An 18,562-nucleotide genomic window follows, 5' to 3' on the forward strand; every position below is an offset into this window, starting at 1 on the left:
CAAAATCGTCCAAAACTGACATGGGACAATTATGCGTAGAACGGCAGTATAGTCCATGAAATTCCCCAACTTTTGACCTATAGGAGTATGGGTGTTGGAGGCTGTAGCAAAAAGATATTAAGGTTTTTAAAAAAATCCATTTTAACAGTATTTTGCAAAAGCTATGAGAAAAAGTCATACCAATCCTGGATGTCTATGGCACGTTTTGAAGGGCTTCAAAAGACCTTCCGAATGCATCTAAGTGAGTCGGAGTTGATAAAGTTTTACGGAAATGCGAGCAATTTTAAGATTTTTTAGGTTTTTCGGACCTCAAACTTCAAAGCCCGTTTTACCCCACTTCCCTTTGTCGTAGAGGACTCATATTTGGCATGAGTTCATCTCATGTATAGACAAACAAACGCTGAAAGTTTCATCCAGAACGGAGCACCTCGATACGACCTCTAGAACAAACCGAGCAATATTTACAAAAACTGCCTCTTAAACTTGATTTGCAAAAAAAAAACTATTTTTTTCAGTTTTTGATATGTTTTAGGGGACATCAAATATTGGTCGCAAAAATTGTTCAACTTCATTTTGCCATATAAAATTTTGAATGACTTTTGAAATGTTAGTCTTGATTTAAAAAATTGAAAATATTGTTTTCGGAAAGATCGGAAAATTTCACGAATGTTTCCTTTGTTAACATTAAAATCGGACCAGAGATATCGACATTAGAAAATGGTGGGTTGTTTGGGTGAGACTTAGGATGACTAAGGTTCAATTTACAAAATGATTGTATTTTTCAGTAAATAACTTAAAAAAGAAAACTACGTTAAAACACATAGCGAAGTAAACAAAAAAAAAATTACCTGCAAATGAAATGCTTAAAAAAATGGTCCCAAAATTTTCCTTTTTTTCCAAAGTCACTATCGCTTTCAACCGTCCTCCACGAGCTGGGTGGTCTTTTATCACCTATGCCAAATTTGGTGAAGCGGCTATATCAGATTGATCGGGTTGATGGATGCTCTTTTATCTGATTTTTCTCCGTTTTTTTAATACATTGATTGACACACTAGCTGGAATCTGATGAATTAGTGCTAATTTGTTGATATACCTAGCAATTCATTTTTATTTGTTTTTAAATCAAAGCAAATGTTTTGAGAAAGCATTTCTGTTTTTACCGTTTCAAGTTCAAGGTATTATTTGTTAACCAATTTGCTAAAAAAACAGTTTTTTTTTTCAAATGAAATGTACAAATCACAACAATCTTTCACATTTACTAATTTAAATAATCAAAACCAGTCGAGAACATCAAAAAATCATAATGATCCAACACATTAAAGCATGCTATCCGGCTCGTTTCCAAATTTCTTTTGGCATTTCTTTATTTGAAGATGATTACAGCTAACGATGTGTGGAGGCAAAAAAAGTGCGCGAAGAAAATTCATAATCAATCATCCCATTAAAAATTTAGCGCCAACCCGACACAGAGAAAGAGAGAGAATCCAACACGATTATATTCGCTAACATGTGCTCGCGCCGACAGGTGCTAGATTTAGCGAGCTCAAATCGCTGATAATGGGAAGCCAATTGATGAGATCATTCTTAACCATGCGTGGCAAATGTGGGTTGAGAAGGGTTCTGTAGCTACACCAAACATTTGGGAGGATACTTGCGATGTTTTCTACTTGGGACGATTTAGCGTGAACGGGAATGCTCAAGGCTGATGACTTTTTTTTAGAAGTGAGTCATTTCTTAATAATTGAAAAATGTTTGGGTGGATTAAAAATATTCTATATTTGTATGTTTTTGTTACAGATAATACTATAATTATTTTATGTTATATAACTATACTACTATATGTCATATTAGGTAAATAACTCATATTTTCCCTAATTGAATCTCAAAATCAAGGTTCTTAAACAATTATCAGAATAGAATAAAATGCTTGGGACAATCGTGAATGTTTTAGACATTACATTTTCTTCGTGTTAGAGGGTTTGAGTAAAAACAGAGTAAAATATTAATAATGTATACACTGATTTTGAGCTCATTTTTCTGTATTTGTTATTTATATATGTTCTTACTTATTTACATTAGGTATCTAATCACAATCAGTTATTTATCAACTTGATTAAGTCACAATGCTTATTTCGCAAAAAAGACTAGTCTATAACAGATTAATATTAAGTTTAACATTACGTAAATTTAAAATAAAACCATATAGAAGCTGTACAGTGGTTATAACCATCATCACAGAGAGACTGGAGTAACTTTTTTAGCTAATTCATCTATAGTGAAGATCAACTAAGGAATTCTTAAATTTGCCTTGATCAGTCTCTTTGTGATTGTGTTGTAGAACTTATTTAGTCTTAGGTACATGTTAATGAGGAACTGATTTTTTCATCTAAAACATGTATTTGCGAGTTAAAGTTGGTGTCATTCTCTCTTGAAGCAATAACTGTAAATGATATTTTGATACATTGAACTGAAAAATAAATCACGATATGTAAAATGTTTCTACAAACAACATATAGAAAACCATTTTTTGATTGATGCATTCTGAATTAAGATTTTGATGTTTTTTTTTCTAAAACAAACATGGCCGACAAACGACCGAAAAAATATATAAAAGGTATTTTCATTTAGTATATATATATTTTTTTCATCCATTGCCATTTCCATTTCCATTGTTTCCATTGTTATTTCCATTATTGTTATTATTATTGCTGTTATTATTCGTATCAGTATTCGTATTAGTATTTGTATTTGTATTAGTATTTGAATTATTGCCCGAATTAGTATTTGCATTATTGTTCGAATTATTACTCGAGTTATTGTTTGAATTATTGCTTGAATTATTGTTATTATTCGTAGCACTGTTAGTGTTACTGTTATTAGTGCTACTTGTGTTACTATTTGAATTCGTGGCTGTGTTTGTATTTCCACCATTGTTGTTATTCACACTTTGATACTGATTAACAGGACTTGAAATAACCTGAGTTATTGGCTGCGTAAAGGGTTGGTTCACGTTGGACGTGACTATCGGCGTTGAAATTGCCGCCAATCCGCCTAGTCCGTACCCTCCCAGGGCAAGCAGTGGACCGTAAGAACCTAATCCTCCACCAGGGGAACTTCCCCATGTTTTGTTTTTAATGTAGTGTCCCACTAGGGCAAGCATCATCACAATATGAGTAATGGTGATTATTTTTAAACCTAGAAGTATCTTCAACCCAACTAACAACTGCAGCAGCAAGGCAGGAATACCTGCTACTAACTGAATAATCACCAAAGTCTCCAGCAGTCGAACGATTGACGAACCCACGTTCAAAAGGGCACGATCACTGTTGGATGGTTTAATCCGCTGAACAAGCTTCACCGGTTCCGATGCACGAAACGAAACTTCACGATAGCTGCTGAAGAACACAAATTTTCATCAGACCTCCTGCGTTTGTACTTTTTTCAACATTAAACTCACTTATCATTTTTGTAATAATCTTTTAAAATATTCTCATTCTTCGGAAGCATTTTAACACTTTTGGAGTACTCGTCCAAACCAACAGAATCAACCACTTCGTACTGTCTCCTTTGGTAGTTTCCCAACCTGTCAAGTTTCCTAGCTGAAGCAAATGTTCCAAGCTTAATTACTACCAGCACCAAAAGCCACATTTTCGACGGTACGTTCAACAAAGGACTAAAGGCGTTTCAGTGGCATCGGTATGGTTTTATAGACCAGGCTTTCTTGTTGCTTTTTGTTTGTTTGATGGACACAGGTGAAAAGGCACAATTTTTTTGAGCGATGTTAGAGATTAGATGTGTGGTGAAAAAATATGATTTTTGTTCACTTTCATTCAATTTTATCTTATTTTTAGCTCACTTTTGTTTAGTTCGTCAAGGGTTAATAGTTGAATAGGCAATTGGTCAGCAGGAGGATAGTTTTAAAGTGGAAGTTGATCTTTTATTTTATTCACCAGATGGTCTTCTTCCTTATTCACCAAACAAATTGAGTCGTTTTACTTTCTTTTTAAGAAATTGCATGACTATACGAATCTCATTTTCACTCATGTTTTTGAAATCTTCAGGCTCAAGAGAGTATATCTCTCTTAATGTACGCTTATCTTTACCAATCCTTAGTCCTTTTTCACTTTTACTTTTGTTCCTTTTAGCACTGTTCCCTTTCCCATTATTCCCATTGTTTCCATTCCCATTCCCATTATTCCCATTTCCATTGTTCCCATTGTTTCCATTTCCATTGTTCCCATTGTTTCCATTTCCATTGTTCCCATTGTTACCGTTTCCATTGTTAGAACAGTTATTGTTTGTATTTGTATTGTTGTTTGTGTTCGTATTGGTATTCACGTTAGTATTTGAGTTCGAATTACTATTGTTCATCAGACTTATCAACCATGGAATGGCCCACACCGGAAATCCGCAACAACCACAGTTTCCACCTCCATTGTAATTGTCCACGTTTTGATACTGGTTAATTGGGTTCGATATAAGCTGAGTTACAGGCTGCGAGATGGGTTGATTCACGTTTGACGAAACTACCGGCGTCGAGATTGCCGCCAATCCCCCGAGTCCATACCCACCAAGGGCAACGAGTGGACCATAAGGACCCCACCAACCTCCGCTTCCTGGCCATCCTCCAGCATGGTGGCCTCCCCATCCTTTATGCTTGAACATGTAATTCGCTGCCAGGGCAAGCAGTGTTATGATGTGGGTCATTGCAAGCATTTTCAACCCTGCCAACAACTTCAAAGGGATCACCACGAACTGAAACAGCAAGGCAGGAACCCCAACTGCCAACAGAACAATGATCAGAGTCTTCAGCAATCGGACGATGGACGATCCCAGGTAAGACAGGGCACGATCACTTATCACGATCGGAGGAAGGCTCCTCACTTCCGGTTTACACCTTTCCACGTGTTTCACTGGTTCAGGCGTACGGAACTTTACTTCTTTGTAGCTGCTGAAAGGGAAATCCTCGTCAAACAACTATATCACACATTTTTCGTTTTTCGTGACTCACGGATCATTGATGTAGTAATTCCTAAAGCCGTTGTAGGAATTTGGAAACTTTTTCAAAATTCTGGGATATTCCTCCATGCCAATATATTCAAACTCATCATCTTCGATACTGTTCCCAATTTCGTCAAAAACTTCACCTTCCCTTCGCTGAAAATATCCACTTTTCTTCGAAACCACTGTCTTTTGACTCGATGGGATGTAATAGGTCCTGGCCGAAACCGACATCGAACCGACCGTAAGAACCGCCAACACTAGGAGCAACATTTTCACCGGAACCTGCCCCAAAGAACTGGAAGCATTTCTTCGATGAGCGATTGCTTTTATAGCTAGCTGATGAGTCAGTATTCGGAAATGGACACTGGTGAAAAACAAACAATCAGCGTGGGATAGAAAAACGAGCCGTGTGTGCACTATTGAGAGAATGGGAATAGGGAAAAGTGCTAAAAAACAAGCGAAAATGCGGGTTGATTTCTTAATTTGTTCAATTATAGTTATTCTTTTTTTCGGCACACCTTACCTTGATTTAGTCGAGGCGCCAATAATAGTTAAACCCAGCAGTAATCACCACTAAATTGAAAGTACCTGATAAATCTAAAAATTGTGTACTTACAAGTAATCGGGTCCGAAATAAACCTTACAGGTTATGCGATCAATAGTTTTTTATATTGACTTAAATGATATTTAAAACATTTGAAACGCTATTCCAAGTATAAGCGTTACACTTTGTTTATCATCGATTTAACTAAAATGCAGCTATTGAAAAAATGTATTTAGAAATTTAATAGACATTCAACTATTCAATGTTGACTAAAATTGGGACGCAGAACTCGAATTAGATGTTAAAAGTTAAAAAGTCAATTAAACGAAAGAATTGTTATTTTGTTCCTGATTCGATTATCCGAAGTCCAATACAAACCATAACCGAACATCGGATAATCGATGCTTGGGATAACCGAGTCTGGACTGTACCTTGAATTTAAGCTTTTATTTTTTTTATAAATGGCAAAAACTATGTGTGGTCCTTCCTATCATCAAAATAGCCTCTCGGCATCATTGGATCGTTAAGTCTCCAAACAACTATTTTCGAAATTTTCAAAAAAAAACATAAGTTATAAAAAATTACTCATTTAATTATAAGACTTTGCAACATCATCAGGCGTAAAATAATCGAAAATAAATAATTAATTCTATTAATTCTTATTGTTTACAACTATTCCTTTGGTCTCATCTAGTTTTAGAACGTGCTGAAAAAAAAAGTTGTAAAACAGTTTTTTTTATTGTATGAAATCTAGAGTTTTTTTTGAATAGGTCCTGTAAACATATGAAACACAATAGCTTATAGGACCTTTTAAAAAAAATCTGAAAACCTGCTTTTTTTTCGAGATTTGTGTTAACAAATCGATAGTTTTAACTGAAAATAAGAGTATTATCAAAATATGTGGACTAATTTGTGTACATGTTCATAAGTTTTCTCGAGCATGTCATAAGTTGTGAAATTTGCAAAACATCTTAATAATATTGAATTTTTAGATGAAATGTACATTTATTAAATTTTGATTTGATGTTTGCGAGTTGAACCAATTTTCGTGTTAAATAAAAAAAATGAAATAGGTCCAAAAAATTGTGCAAATTCTCTTTTAACACCAAACCGCAATCCATTTTAAAACAGTTTAGATCTTATATCTTCCTTTTTCTGTGATATTAAATTTGTTTTGTGAAGCAAGAAATAAAATGAATGTTTAATGTTTTGATGAAGTTATTGTTTATATGACAATTTTAAACTATTTTATTATTTGTTTTTCCTTCCCTATCAATAGCTCATATTGCACAATCAAATTCCAATGATTAACCTAAATGTAATGCAAATATCTAGTAATCACACATTTTTTAGATGTGTTGCGTCAGCCTTCTCTTCATAAATTAAACCTATTTGTCTAAAATAAATTAGCATTATTTTTTTTGAATAAATTAACAAATCAGTACGCACTACGTTATGATTTTGTAAATATCAAATAAATATTATATAGCTTAAAAAAAATTTCATCTGATTCCTTAATTTTACAGGAGGCGTATTATACTTTGCAAATAACTGTTTTTATAACTCTGAAATATCCATCTCATGTTATACTTACACAAACGCCCTCCAAATTATTTGGAACTGTAACTCACTTGTTCTCGCCCATAACTCAAGACATTAACTACATCGCTCCAGCTTGAGTTATGCCCGAGAACCAGCGAGTTAAAAGTACAGCTCAAAAAACTAATTTAATCCACCTATGTGGTCAATGCTTTCCTCATTCCTAACCACATCGTTCACATGAAAGTTCTGGACATATTTTTAGAATATTTTATTAGTCTTACCTAAATGAGGGTGTGAGTGGTTGAAAAAATGTCACATTATTTTCTTTGAAAAATTGTAAGGCATTTTTGTATGCACTGCTACCAAAATTGTATGGATGCTAATTTTTAAAAATTACAGACGTTACGAAAAATAACTGGTGGCAACAGCGTAATGCACGCCGGACATGTTGGTCGATCTCCTCATTTTAAAATTTATCACAGTTCACTAACTTAAGCTCCCACGCGCGTTGCGTGACACTTTTCAACCCCAAACTTTGCAACTAATTCCGGGCTCCCTATTATATCTTTTCTCAAGGAACTGCATCACAATTCGGATATCACTTTCACTCATGCCTCTAAAGTCTTCCGCACCGATTGAAAACGTGTCCGTAAGGGTTCGATTGTATTTGCCAACTCTTCCTCCGTTACCGTTTCCGTTGCCATTTCCGTTACCCCCTCCGTTATTTCCTCCATTGCCGTTGTTGCCGTTATTTCCGTTGTTGCCGTTATTTCCATTGTTGCCATTATTTCCGTTATTATTATTATTATTGTTGTTGTTATTGTTTGTATTGTTATTGGTGTTAGTGTTTGTGTTCATGTTCATATTCATGTTTGTATTTGTATTCGTATTAGTATTAGTGTTTGTATTGGTGTTGGAATTACTAGCACTAGAACTTCCTGAGCCACTATTGACCAATAAGAATATCAGCGGAATCACCCATGCTGGAATACCGGCAACACTGTTGAGTCCTCCCATTTGGTGCTTCGGTTTGGAGAAGTAATTTGCCGCCAGGGTGCCAAGTGCGACGGCCTTGCCAAGTGCGATCATCTTCATCCCAATTAGCACTTTTAGGGGGATTAATATAAACTGGATCATCAGCGCTGGTAGCAGGAAAATCATAATTGTTTTGATCATTCCAACGATGGCCATCCCGTAGTAGGACAGTTTGTGTTCCAGACCGTTGATGTGTGCTACACGCCGGTCGACGGGCGGAATGCACTGCTGGACCGGTTGCATCGGGAACGAAGCGGGCATGGGCTTTACAGGTTCTAAGGGTTTCACTGGTGCACGGTACGGCAAACGGGTGGTGAAGCGACTAGAATAACATAACCGATTAATTCACAGTTTTTTTCCTTAATCTTCCTTTTATGATACTCACTAATCTTTGTTATAATCACCAAAATTTGCCTTTCTTAATTTTGATGGAGGCTTCGTCACACGTCCCGGAATGTATTCTGGGTACACTTCATGCAGGGCATCCGACACAAAACCATCCTCAATGCTGTTATCAAAATCATTATAATCGAATGATTGTCTCCGTTGGAGGTAATTTGAACTAAACACGTTCTTCACTTGCTCACGAGGTGGCACTGAATAAATCCTCGCAGTTACTGCCGACACAAAAATCACCAAAAGCACGTAAAAATTGGCGGTTCTTCGGCGCACTTTGACTAACATTTTCGTCTCTTCTGGTTGAAATCTTGGCTGAAACTAAAATTTGATTTCTGCTGCTCGTTTGCTTATATACGAATTGGTTTGAATTGGATAGGTTTGCTGGTGGCAATGATTGATCCGAGCCGGCGTTAACCTTCGGGAAGTCGCGTGTTTTCGCCTTTCTTACAAGTGCCCTTACAAACTGTGTACAAAGTACACGTACGCGACCTCCGGTGGGTTAAATCGAGACGAACGAAGGAAAACATGAAAACATAAACGAATCTTTTTGCATTCGTTTTTGGTGAGATGTGGATCTCTGATTAAGACAATATAATTGAATGATTGAAAAATTCTAGACTGTATGATTTGATAACCATTCAAAAGCTCAATTATCCACACGTGCAAATAACAGGTGGTAAAAGCCCAGAATTTGTTCAAATGATTTTCGTCTGGCAAACAGGTGGTTTGCATAATCATGTACGTTTCATGCTTATTATGGTCTAAACTAGTGACTTAGTTCCTTCCGACGGGTGGGCCGTTTGGAATCGAAGAAAATTGAAGCGTGAGATGTTTGGGTGAGCCCAGCCCTTTACCTAACGAGGCGGATAAATTTGATGATTGTGTTGATTTCATGTGTAGGTATGTTGTTCTGTGCTAACTGTGCTACTAGTTCGTAAGGGCACGTATCTGATTGAGTATGTGTTGGAATGTTGAGGACGGATTTACCCGGGCAGACGGTAATAACAAAATTAATAATATTTCAATAACAAATCCTGTTAAAATAACAAAAAGTGTTATTATTTTATCCTGAAATTCAACATCAAGAAGAAAAAATAATAACATGTTCTGATAAAATAATAAGATTTGGTATTGAAGTGATATTAGACTGAAAATGTTTAGTAACACGCTCATAAGAGGAAATGTTATACATTTCAAAAACTCTCATAATAACAAGATTTGTTATTCGTTTGGTATTCTGACTTAGAAATAAAATTACCATAAATCGCACAAATGGAAAAGTTTTTAAGTGTCCATAACACAACCTGTTATTATTTTTTCTTTTGTTAAATATGTTTAGATCTTTGGTATAATTTAGTCTAATTTCGTCGGGGTCATTATTTTGGCCATGAAATGGGATCCTTAAGCTAAAATTATTCTAAAAAGTTGAAAATTTGAAAGTTGATTTTTTTAATTATTTAATATACCCCCTAAAGGACTTTGCTAAAAATGGCTAGAACTATGGGATAATTTTGACCATTTTCGTCTGGGTCATTGTTTTGGCCATGAAATGGGGTCCTTAAGCTAAAATTATTCTAAAAAGTTGAAATTTTGAAAGCTGATTTTTTTTTAATTATTTGATATACCCCCTAAGGGACTTTGCTAATATTGGCTAGAACTAATATTGGCTGGAACTATGGGATAATTTTGACCATTTTCGTCGGGGTCATTTTTTTAGCCATGAAATGGGGTCCTTAAGCTAAAATTATTCTAAAAAGTTGAAATTTTGAAAGTTGATTTTTTTTAATTATTTGATATCTAGATTAAATTTTCAAAACAACCTATCCCTCATGGGTTTCCTATGCAGATAGGACCTTTTGAAAATTTAATCTAGATATTTTTTTATTTTTTTTACTATGGGATAATTTTGACCATTTTTGTCGGGGTCATTATTTTGGCCATGAAATGGGGTCCTTAAGTTAAAATTATTCTAAAAAGTTGAAATTTTGAAAGTTGGCTAGAACTATGGAATAATTTTGACCAATTTAATCATGGTTATTTATTTGACCATGAAATGGGGTCCTTAAGCTTAAATTAATCTGATAAAATTAACTTTTGAAAGCTGTTTTTTTTTCAGTTTGTTATATTCTCTAAGGGAATTGATTTATTTATTGAGAATTTTTGAAATGTGAATAACAAAACTGTTATTATTTTCACAGAGCGAGGAAGTCGGAGCTGACGTTGAAGTTCGAGCTGGAGTGAGACCTCGGAGACGGCATCGGATTCAGCTAATTTTCAGCAACTTTCACTTGGTGTCGGAATCTGTGAAGTCGGGTATTTTTGGAAAGCTGAAGTCGGCGTTGACGTCATATCCTGCATCCAGAGTCGGAGTTGTCTTCAAAGTATGAATTCAAAGTCGCTTGAAGGAACCCGACTCTGCAGCCCTGACTAGTAGTACAGAAGAGTTATGGCAACTGCAGGTTTATTTGCAAATGGCAAATAAACCAAAACAATAACTTTTTTTGTTATGGAGACATACAAGTTCAATAACAATTTTTGTTATTATGCTGCTCCACATCTCCGCACAAAATAACAAATCTTGTTATTCCTTCATGATTCCTTCTGTGTTATTGGTTTGTTATTGCAATAACAACACAATAACAGTTTAAGTTATTCTTCGAACCAATCTTTGTTATTGATTTTTGTTTTTTTAACAACTAATCCGATCATCCCAATAACATATCTTCTCACAATATCAAAAACTGACCTTCCCAAGTTATTTCCGTCTGCTCGGGTACGTCATTAACATAAGCAACGTCACCGTTTCGTAAGCATTCAAATTTAAAGCAATTTTCAAACTTATGATACCAACTAAAGATTAATTTCCATAGTCAAACATTACATTTTAAAACTTATTGCAAGATATGAATGCTCAAAAATAACAAATTCCGGCTATCATGGATTCTGATTTACAAACTATTTGTCATCAATGATATTAAAATGCATATTCCTAATCACCACTTTTTATTTTTCATTTTTATAAATTTTAAAATCGTCTTAATTTCGCCTTCATCCATATGCTCCAAATCTTCCGTTTTGAATGGATAGTAAAAACGATTTTCCACTTCGTTGTTCATCCCGTTGGTTCCATTATCCTGACCATCAGTATCTTCCCCGTTTTCATCCCGGTTCGATTTGTTCATATATTTCCACAGGAATGTCCCCAGCAAAAGTGTGTTGGCAAATGCCATCGATTTAAGGCCCATCAGCACCTTCAGTGGGACCAGAATTAGTTGAAGTAGCAGAATTGGCAGCCCAATAACGGCCAAAATTGTGAGCAAGTACTTGATGAACTGAGCCACTGAACCAACACTGGACCACGTGTGATCGGATATGGATATACTTTGGACGGCAGGAATTTCCGATTTGCACTGTTGTTTGGCTGGAGTTGCAACTTCACCATAACTGGGGACGAAACTTAGAAAAAAAAGTTACTTATTTAACACACTTAAATTCCCAATTCATACTCACTCGTCGTTTTTGTAATCATCGTAACCGTAATAATTTATGTTTCTCTTATTTCTTGCATCGATTGGATCTACATTTGATACAGCATTTACACTATTTGCTCGAATGGCATCGTACACCGAAGAAAGAACTAAATTTCTATCGATATTCAGCACAACAGGTGGGAAGTCCGCATAAACCGCACAAATCAACATTATTACCAAAATTGCACTCATTGACTTGCTTTGTTTCGTTCACAAAAAAGACTAAAAGCTGTCGATGAATGATCTTTCTTTATATAGACATCAAAGATTTATAGAACGCACCATCTGTTGGTTGTTCTAAGCGGATTAATCATAATCCGTAGAACTTGCACTCATATTTGCTCGCAGCAAACCCGAAATTCAACGACCAGCTACCACCGTTCAAAGAGTGTACGATACTCGGCCCAGTTAAGACCTCCATGCTGAGTAAAACGGTGTCTCGTCTCTTTCGATCACACCGTTGAATTTGCTGCTCAACAGGCCTCTAAACAAGAATGAGAATGATCTGCACAGATCAGCGGGAACGGAAAAGCCAATTAATCGATCGACAAACATGAGAGCAAGTGAAGATTTTAAAAGACAGCATGTAGACAATCGTTCCGGAAGTCAACGCAACGGTTGTTGATTATTCAAATAGAGAAATAAAGAGGTACTTTTCGCACCTGAAATGATGAAAACATGCAAGGGCAGTAGCGCAGGGCGATTACTAACCTAGAAAATTGTTTATGAATTAAGCTCACATTCCCTTGCCAAGCCCCCCGTTTAAGTTTTGCGCGCCAAAAACGATGGCGCTCGGCAGACTTTGGCTGGCTGGCACATGTTTGGCGTCGGTTTTTTTTTTCCCACCGTGAAACCGTTTAGACCTTGTATTCTTTCTTGATAGGCGAACCGAGATGAACAAGCATCGCGTCTGGCAATCGTAGACACGTGCCGGTCGATGCTTTTTCATAAATAACATTTGGGAAACTCTGGCCGATCCGGTGTCGCAACGATCGTGTTGTCGGAAATTGTGTTTATCGATTTTTGGGGTTTCCCAAAAACCGCCAATGTTGTTTGCATTAAGCAGGGATAATAATTGACTGTTCATGGATTAATATATTTTTTGCAATTCCGTCGTGAAACTACTTACCACGGGTCCCCCAGAGACCGTTATTATGAAAAAAAAATTTCCACCCAAACCAATGATTGGACATTGTTCCTGGGACCATTCTGCACCTCTGGAACGAGTTTCAAAATATTTGCCGGCAGAAATTTCGAATACGGTCAGTTTTAGTGTTTTGAGTAGAAATTAAGGGGAAATCGCATGTAAAATGCGTAGGAAAAGTTCAAAGCTTCGATGTTTTAACTCTAAAACGTTACTGGTCATAGTTTTAAGTTGTTCTTACACGTAGCAGAATGATATAAAACGATTTACCGGATTGACTTAGCCGGATTAAGCCTAAGTAAAGTGACTTAAGTCTATAATTTACAAGTTTATACATAAATATCTAATAAAAACTCCTATATTAGGCAATTTCAAGTCAAGGAAAGCTAGATTGCACAAAACTAACATAAAATGGGGTGACTTTGAGCCAAGGGGTGACTTTGTACCAACAAACGACTAAAGATTGTTTTGATAAACTTGATTTTTATGTTAATTAATATATACAAATTTAGTATATAGATTAATTTGGTCTATTTATGTTCCCACATAAACAATTTGATGATATTGCTACGCAAATCTGCTAATTCGATTTAAATAAGGCCTGTTGATTTAAAGTCACCTTGAAGTGACAAATTTGAAAAACATGTGCAAATTTTTCTTAATCAATTCATACTGAATCTAAATGTTGCTGTTGTTGATTTTATTAGGGGAATTTTAACCCTATGGGTCATTCGCTCCCGTTGAATCTAAATAAAACAATCAAAATATAAGGGCAACAACTTTTGTAACGTGGCAAATTTGTGGTATTGCAACATAAATTGTCCTTTTTTGTTTTGGAACTTTTACAACTTTGAAACAGACGAATGAAATCCAGAGAGTACTTCAGCTATCATTTAGCCCATACTTTTTTGTTGTTCTGTGTAATGATTGTTATTAGAAAAAGTTCTACGTCACAACTTCCTATAGGATTAACATTTCCAACCAGTTATGAATTTTAAAAAAGTTTGACATAATAAAATATAAGTACTCTCTGGATTTCATTCGTCTGTTTCAAAGTTGTAAAAGTTTCAAAACAAAAAAGGACAATTTATGTTGCAATACCACAAATTTGCCACGTTACAAATGTTGTTGCCCTTATATTTTGATTGTTTTATTTAGATTCAGTATGAATTGATTAAGAAAAATTTGCACATGTTTTTCAAATTTGTCACTTCAAGGTGACTTTAAATCAACAGGCCTTATTTAAATCGAATTAGCAGATTTGCGTAGCAATATCATCAAATTGTTTATGTGGGAACATAAATAGACCAAATTAATCTATATACTAAATTTGTATATATTAATTAACATAAAATTCAAGTTTATCAAAACAATCTTTAGTCGTTTGTTGGTACAAAGTCACCCCTTGGCTCAAAGTCACCCCATTTTATGTTAGTTTTGTGCAATCTAGCTTTCCTTGACTTGAAATTGCCTAATATAGGAGTTTTTATTAGATATTTATGTATAAACTTGTAAATTATAGACTTAAGTCACTTAACTTAGGCTTAATCCGGCTAAGTCAGTCCGGTAAATCGTTTTATATCATTCTGCTACGTGTAAGAACAACTTAAAACTATGACCAGTAACGTTTTAGAGTTAAAACATCGAAGCTTTGAACTTTTCCTACGCATTTTACATGCGATTTCCCCTTAATTTCTACTCAAAACACTAAAACTGACCGTATTCGAAATTTCTGCCGGCAAATATTTTGAAACTCGGCCCAGAGGTGCAGAATGGTCCCAGGAACAATGTCCAATCATTGGTTTGGGTGGAAATTTTTTTTTTTCATAATAACGGTCTCTGGGGGACCCGTGTACTTTTCCTGTCATTCTTGAACGACGAAATAACCTACTTTTCTGTACCAAAAATAACAGAATCGAATAGCAACACTTTTGAAAATAAATGCTGAAAAGTTGAACTTTTCAGCACTTGTTTCGAAAAGTAACACTTTTCAACATTTTTTTGATTTAAACGATTTATTAACAAAATACATGAAAATTCGACTTAAAATTTCACTCAATGGGTGTTTTTCGAAATTGCAAAAAATGTTGTATGGAACTCGTTGCAAAACTTGATTTTTTCAGCACTCGTCGTACTTGGATTATGTACGACTCGTGCTGAAAAAATCCCCTTTTTGCAACTTGTTGCATAAACTACTATTAATCACGGTTGAATGCGCGGTTTATGTTCAGGATTGATACAATATTATTTTGTGGTATTTTAAGTTAGGTATTTGTAGTGTTATTAAACATTAAGTATTCATTTTTTGTTTCTGAGTTATATTATTGTCAAAGCATTAAGAAAGTTTGAACTATTCAAATACATTTTTTAATCTTTTTGAAGGTCCAATAAGTAAAAATAAACAATGAGCTTTTATATCATTTGCTTATTGGACCAAAAAGCTAATGATTTTTCTATTTTATTTTAATCCTGTTCCAATCACTTTGGATCTTACCTAGATGATCATATCGCAAACCAACTCCTTATTTTTGAATAATGCCATTATTTTTTTCTAGGATGCTGGTATGGATCAATATTGGTTACAAAAGCGTGTTCATCACCTCATTTCGGTGCCTTCAGGGGAGCAGGATGAGTTGAGATTCTCTTCACAAGGTTTGTATTGAAAAGATCCGATAGAACTGTTGGGGGTATACACGTGTTTAGATATAGAAAATAAAAATAATTTCTTTGTCTGATGGGTTATTATTTAATCGTTGGGATCATATACGGTCATGGAATTTCAGTCTACATCTTACGATCAGTATCCGCAGAACAAATTTGAGACTGTTTCATCCAACAGTTTAAATGAGTTAATATTTGAAAAAAAATCGGCCGATTTCGTACACAACTGCTGAAGTCGAAATGATTTAAAATATACCTTCGTTTTTTGCTTTTGTTGATTTTTTTAAAATGTGTTTACTTTCAGACCATTAGGACTGTTTCGACTCTACTTGCTTTTATTGATGTTTAGCAAGAAATACTTATTATGAAGTTTTAGTGTAAACATTCAAAATGTCTGTTTTGCCTAATTTTAAACAGAGGGTCTATTAGTGTACATGCCATACAAAAAAAACTGAAGTTTTGTGCAAATTAGTATTTTTTCACAAATTTTTTAAAAGATTTCTCAGTGGTGTGGCAGTATATCTACAAATATTTCACAAGCTTGCTGTTTTATGTAATTTTAGGAACTTTCAAGCAACCGTTTGTCCGAATGAAATAGTAGTTTATGCAACAAGTTGCAAAAAGAGGATTTTTTCAGCACGAGTCGTACATTTATCCAACGAGGTTCACCGAGTTGGATAAATACGACGAGTGCTGAAAAATCAAGTTTTGCAACGAGTTCCATACAACATTTTTTGCAATTCCGAAAAACACCCATTGAGTGTAATTTTACGTCAAATTTTCATGTATTTTGTCAATAAATCGTTTAAATAAAAAAAATGTTGAAAAGTGTTACTTTTCAAAACAAGTGCTGAAAAGTTCAACTTTTCAGCACCCATTTCAGTGCTGAAAAGTAGAACTTTTCAGCATTTATTTTGAAAAGTGTTGCTATTCGATTCTGTTATTTTTGGTACAGAAAAGTAGGCTATTTCGTCGTTCAAGAATGACAGGAAAAGTAAGTAGTTTCACGACGGAATTGCAAAAATGTGATTAAATGATTTTTTTTATAATATAAAACAATTTTTATATTAGTGGTGTACAAGTTCTTGAAGCTCATTTGTTTAAATTTTCCTAAAACTGGTTTTAAGAAAGTTCAAACAACTATTATTAAAATCATGTTTTTTTTCTAAATGTATCATCATCTTTTTTCCACCGAAAATTCAAACATAATAGAAATTTAAACTCGAAGGAGCAACTCTCTACGATATCGGCCGATTTCGACAATTTTTTTTTCTATATTTTTTTTATTTGGCTCAAACTTTGTGGGGCCTTCCTTATGATCAATGAAGCTATTTTGTGTCATTGGTTCACCCATACAAGTCTCCATACAAAAATGGTACGTAAATATTCAAACAGCTGTAACTTTTGTGTGAATGTTCTGATCAATTTGGTGTCTTCGGCAAAGTTGTAGGTGTTGTTGATCTGCCGATTTTTTTTAATCAATTTCCCAAAATATATCAAACGTATTTTTTATTTTCGAGATTTGTTGATACCTTTGAAAGAAATGTGTGTTAAGGGACAAAAACCCGCAACTTTTGAGCCATAGAGAAGTATGGTCAAAAAATCTGCCACCGAGTTATAAAATTTGGAAAAAATAGTGATTTTTGGAAAAAAAAAATTTAATCCAAATAAAATTTTGACCTATTTTTTTATTTGCAATCGAAAAGTACCTGACAGATTTTTCGAATAAGGGTCCCGTTTTCAAGATATTGCCACCGAAAGTTTGATTTCAGTGAAATATTTGCAGTTTTTCGATTTTTTAAAATAGTGACCATGAGTGACAATTTCTGAAAATATTATTTAAAATAATATCAAAAAAAAGTGCTATAAAATTGTCTTAAGAGACATTGAAAATTGGCCCTCTGGTTACTGAGATACAGAGGCTTAAAGAAAAAGAAACAGGAAAATTTTAGTTTTCTAAATCTCACCCAAACAACCCATAATTTTCTAATGTCAATATCTCAGCAACTAATAGTCCGATTTTCAATGTTAAAACATAAAACAGTCGTTTTTGACTTTTTCGGAAACAATATTTTATTTTTTTAAATCAAGACTATCATTTCAAAAGGGCGTAATATTGAATGTTTGGCCCTTTTAAAATGTTAGTTTTGATTCAAAAATTATAAAGGTGTTGTTTTCGAAAAGATCGAAAAATTTAACTACTGTTTAATGTTTTAACATTTAAAATCGGACTATTAGTTGCTGAGATATTGACATTAGAAAATGGTGGGTTGTTTGGGTGAGACTTAGAAAGCTGCAATTTTCCTGTTTCTTTTACTTTAAGCCTCTGTATCTCAGCAACCAGAGGTCCAATCTTCAATGTCTCTTAGACAATTAAATAGCAAATTTTCTGAATTTAAAAAAAAATATTTTCAGAAATGGTCACTCATGGTCACTATTTTTAAAAATCTAAAAATTGCGAATATTTCGCTGAAATCAAACTTTCGGTGGCTATTTCTTGAAAACTGGGCCCTTTATCGAAAAATCTGTGAAGTAATATTCGATTGCAAATTCAATTTTACATAAAAAATTAGGTCAAAATTTGTTTTGGATTAAATTTCGATTTTCATAACTCGGCGGCAGATTTTTTGACCAAACTTCTTTATAGGTCTATAGGTCAAAAGTTTTTGTCCCCTAAAACATAAAAAAATCTCGAAAATAAAA

General features: G+C 34.5%; 2 protein-coding genes across 2 annotated transcripts in view; both read right to left on the reverse strand.

Annotated features, from left to right (window-relative positions):
- The window catches only part of LOC120428400 (elongation of very long chain fatty acids protein 7-like), a 318,557-nt gene that overhangs the window by 98,331 nt on the left and 201,664 nt on the right, over positions 1-18,562 (reverse strand). The window lies entirely within an intron of this gene.
- On the reverse strand, positions 6,816-12,053 carry LOC120428399 (uncharacterized). Its single transcript, XM_052711182.1, has 4 exons — positions 12,031-12,053; positions 11,525-11,968; positions 8,511-8,831; positions 6,816-8,447 (listed from the first exon to the last, which is right to left on the reverse strand). The coding sequence occupies exons 1-4, from the start codon at positions 12,051-12,053 to the stop codon at positions 7,613-7,615; spliced, it is 1,623 nt and encodes a 540-aa protein (XP_052567142.1). The 3' UTR covers positions 6,816-7,612.

The sequence above is a fragment of the Culex pipiens genome, chromosome 3 (genome assembly GCF_016801865.2).
Source record: "Culex pipiens pallens isolate TS chromosome 3, TS_CPP_V2, whole genome shotgun sequence".
NCBI classification, from domain to species: domain Eukaryota; kingdom Metazoa; phylum Arthropoda; class Insecta; order Diptera; family Culicidae; genus Culex; species Culex pipiens.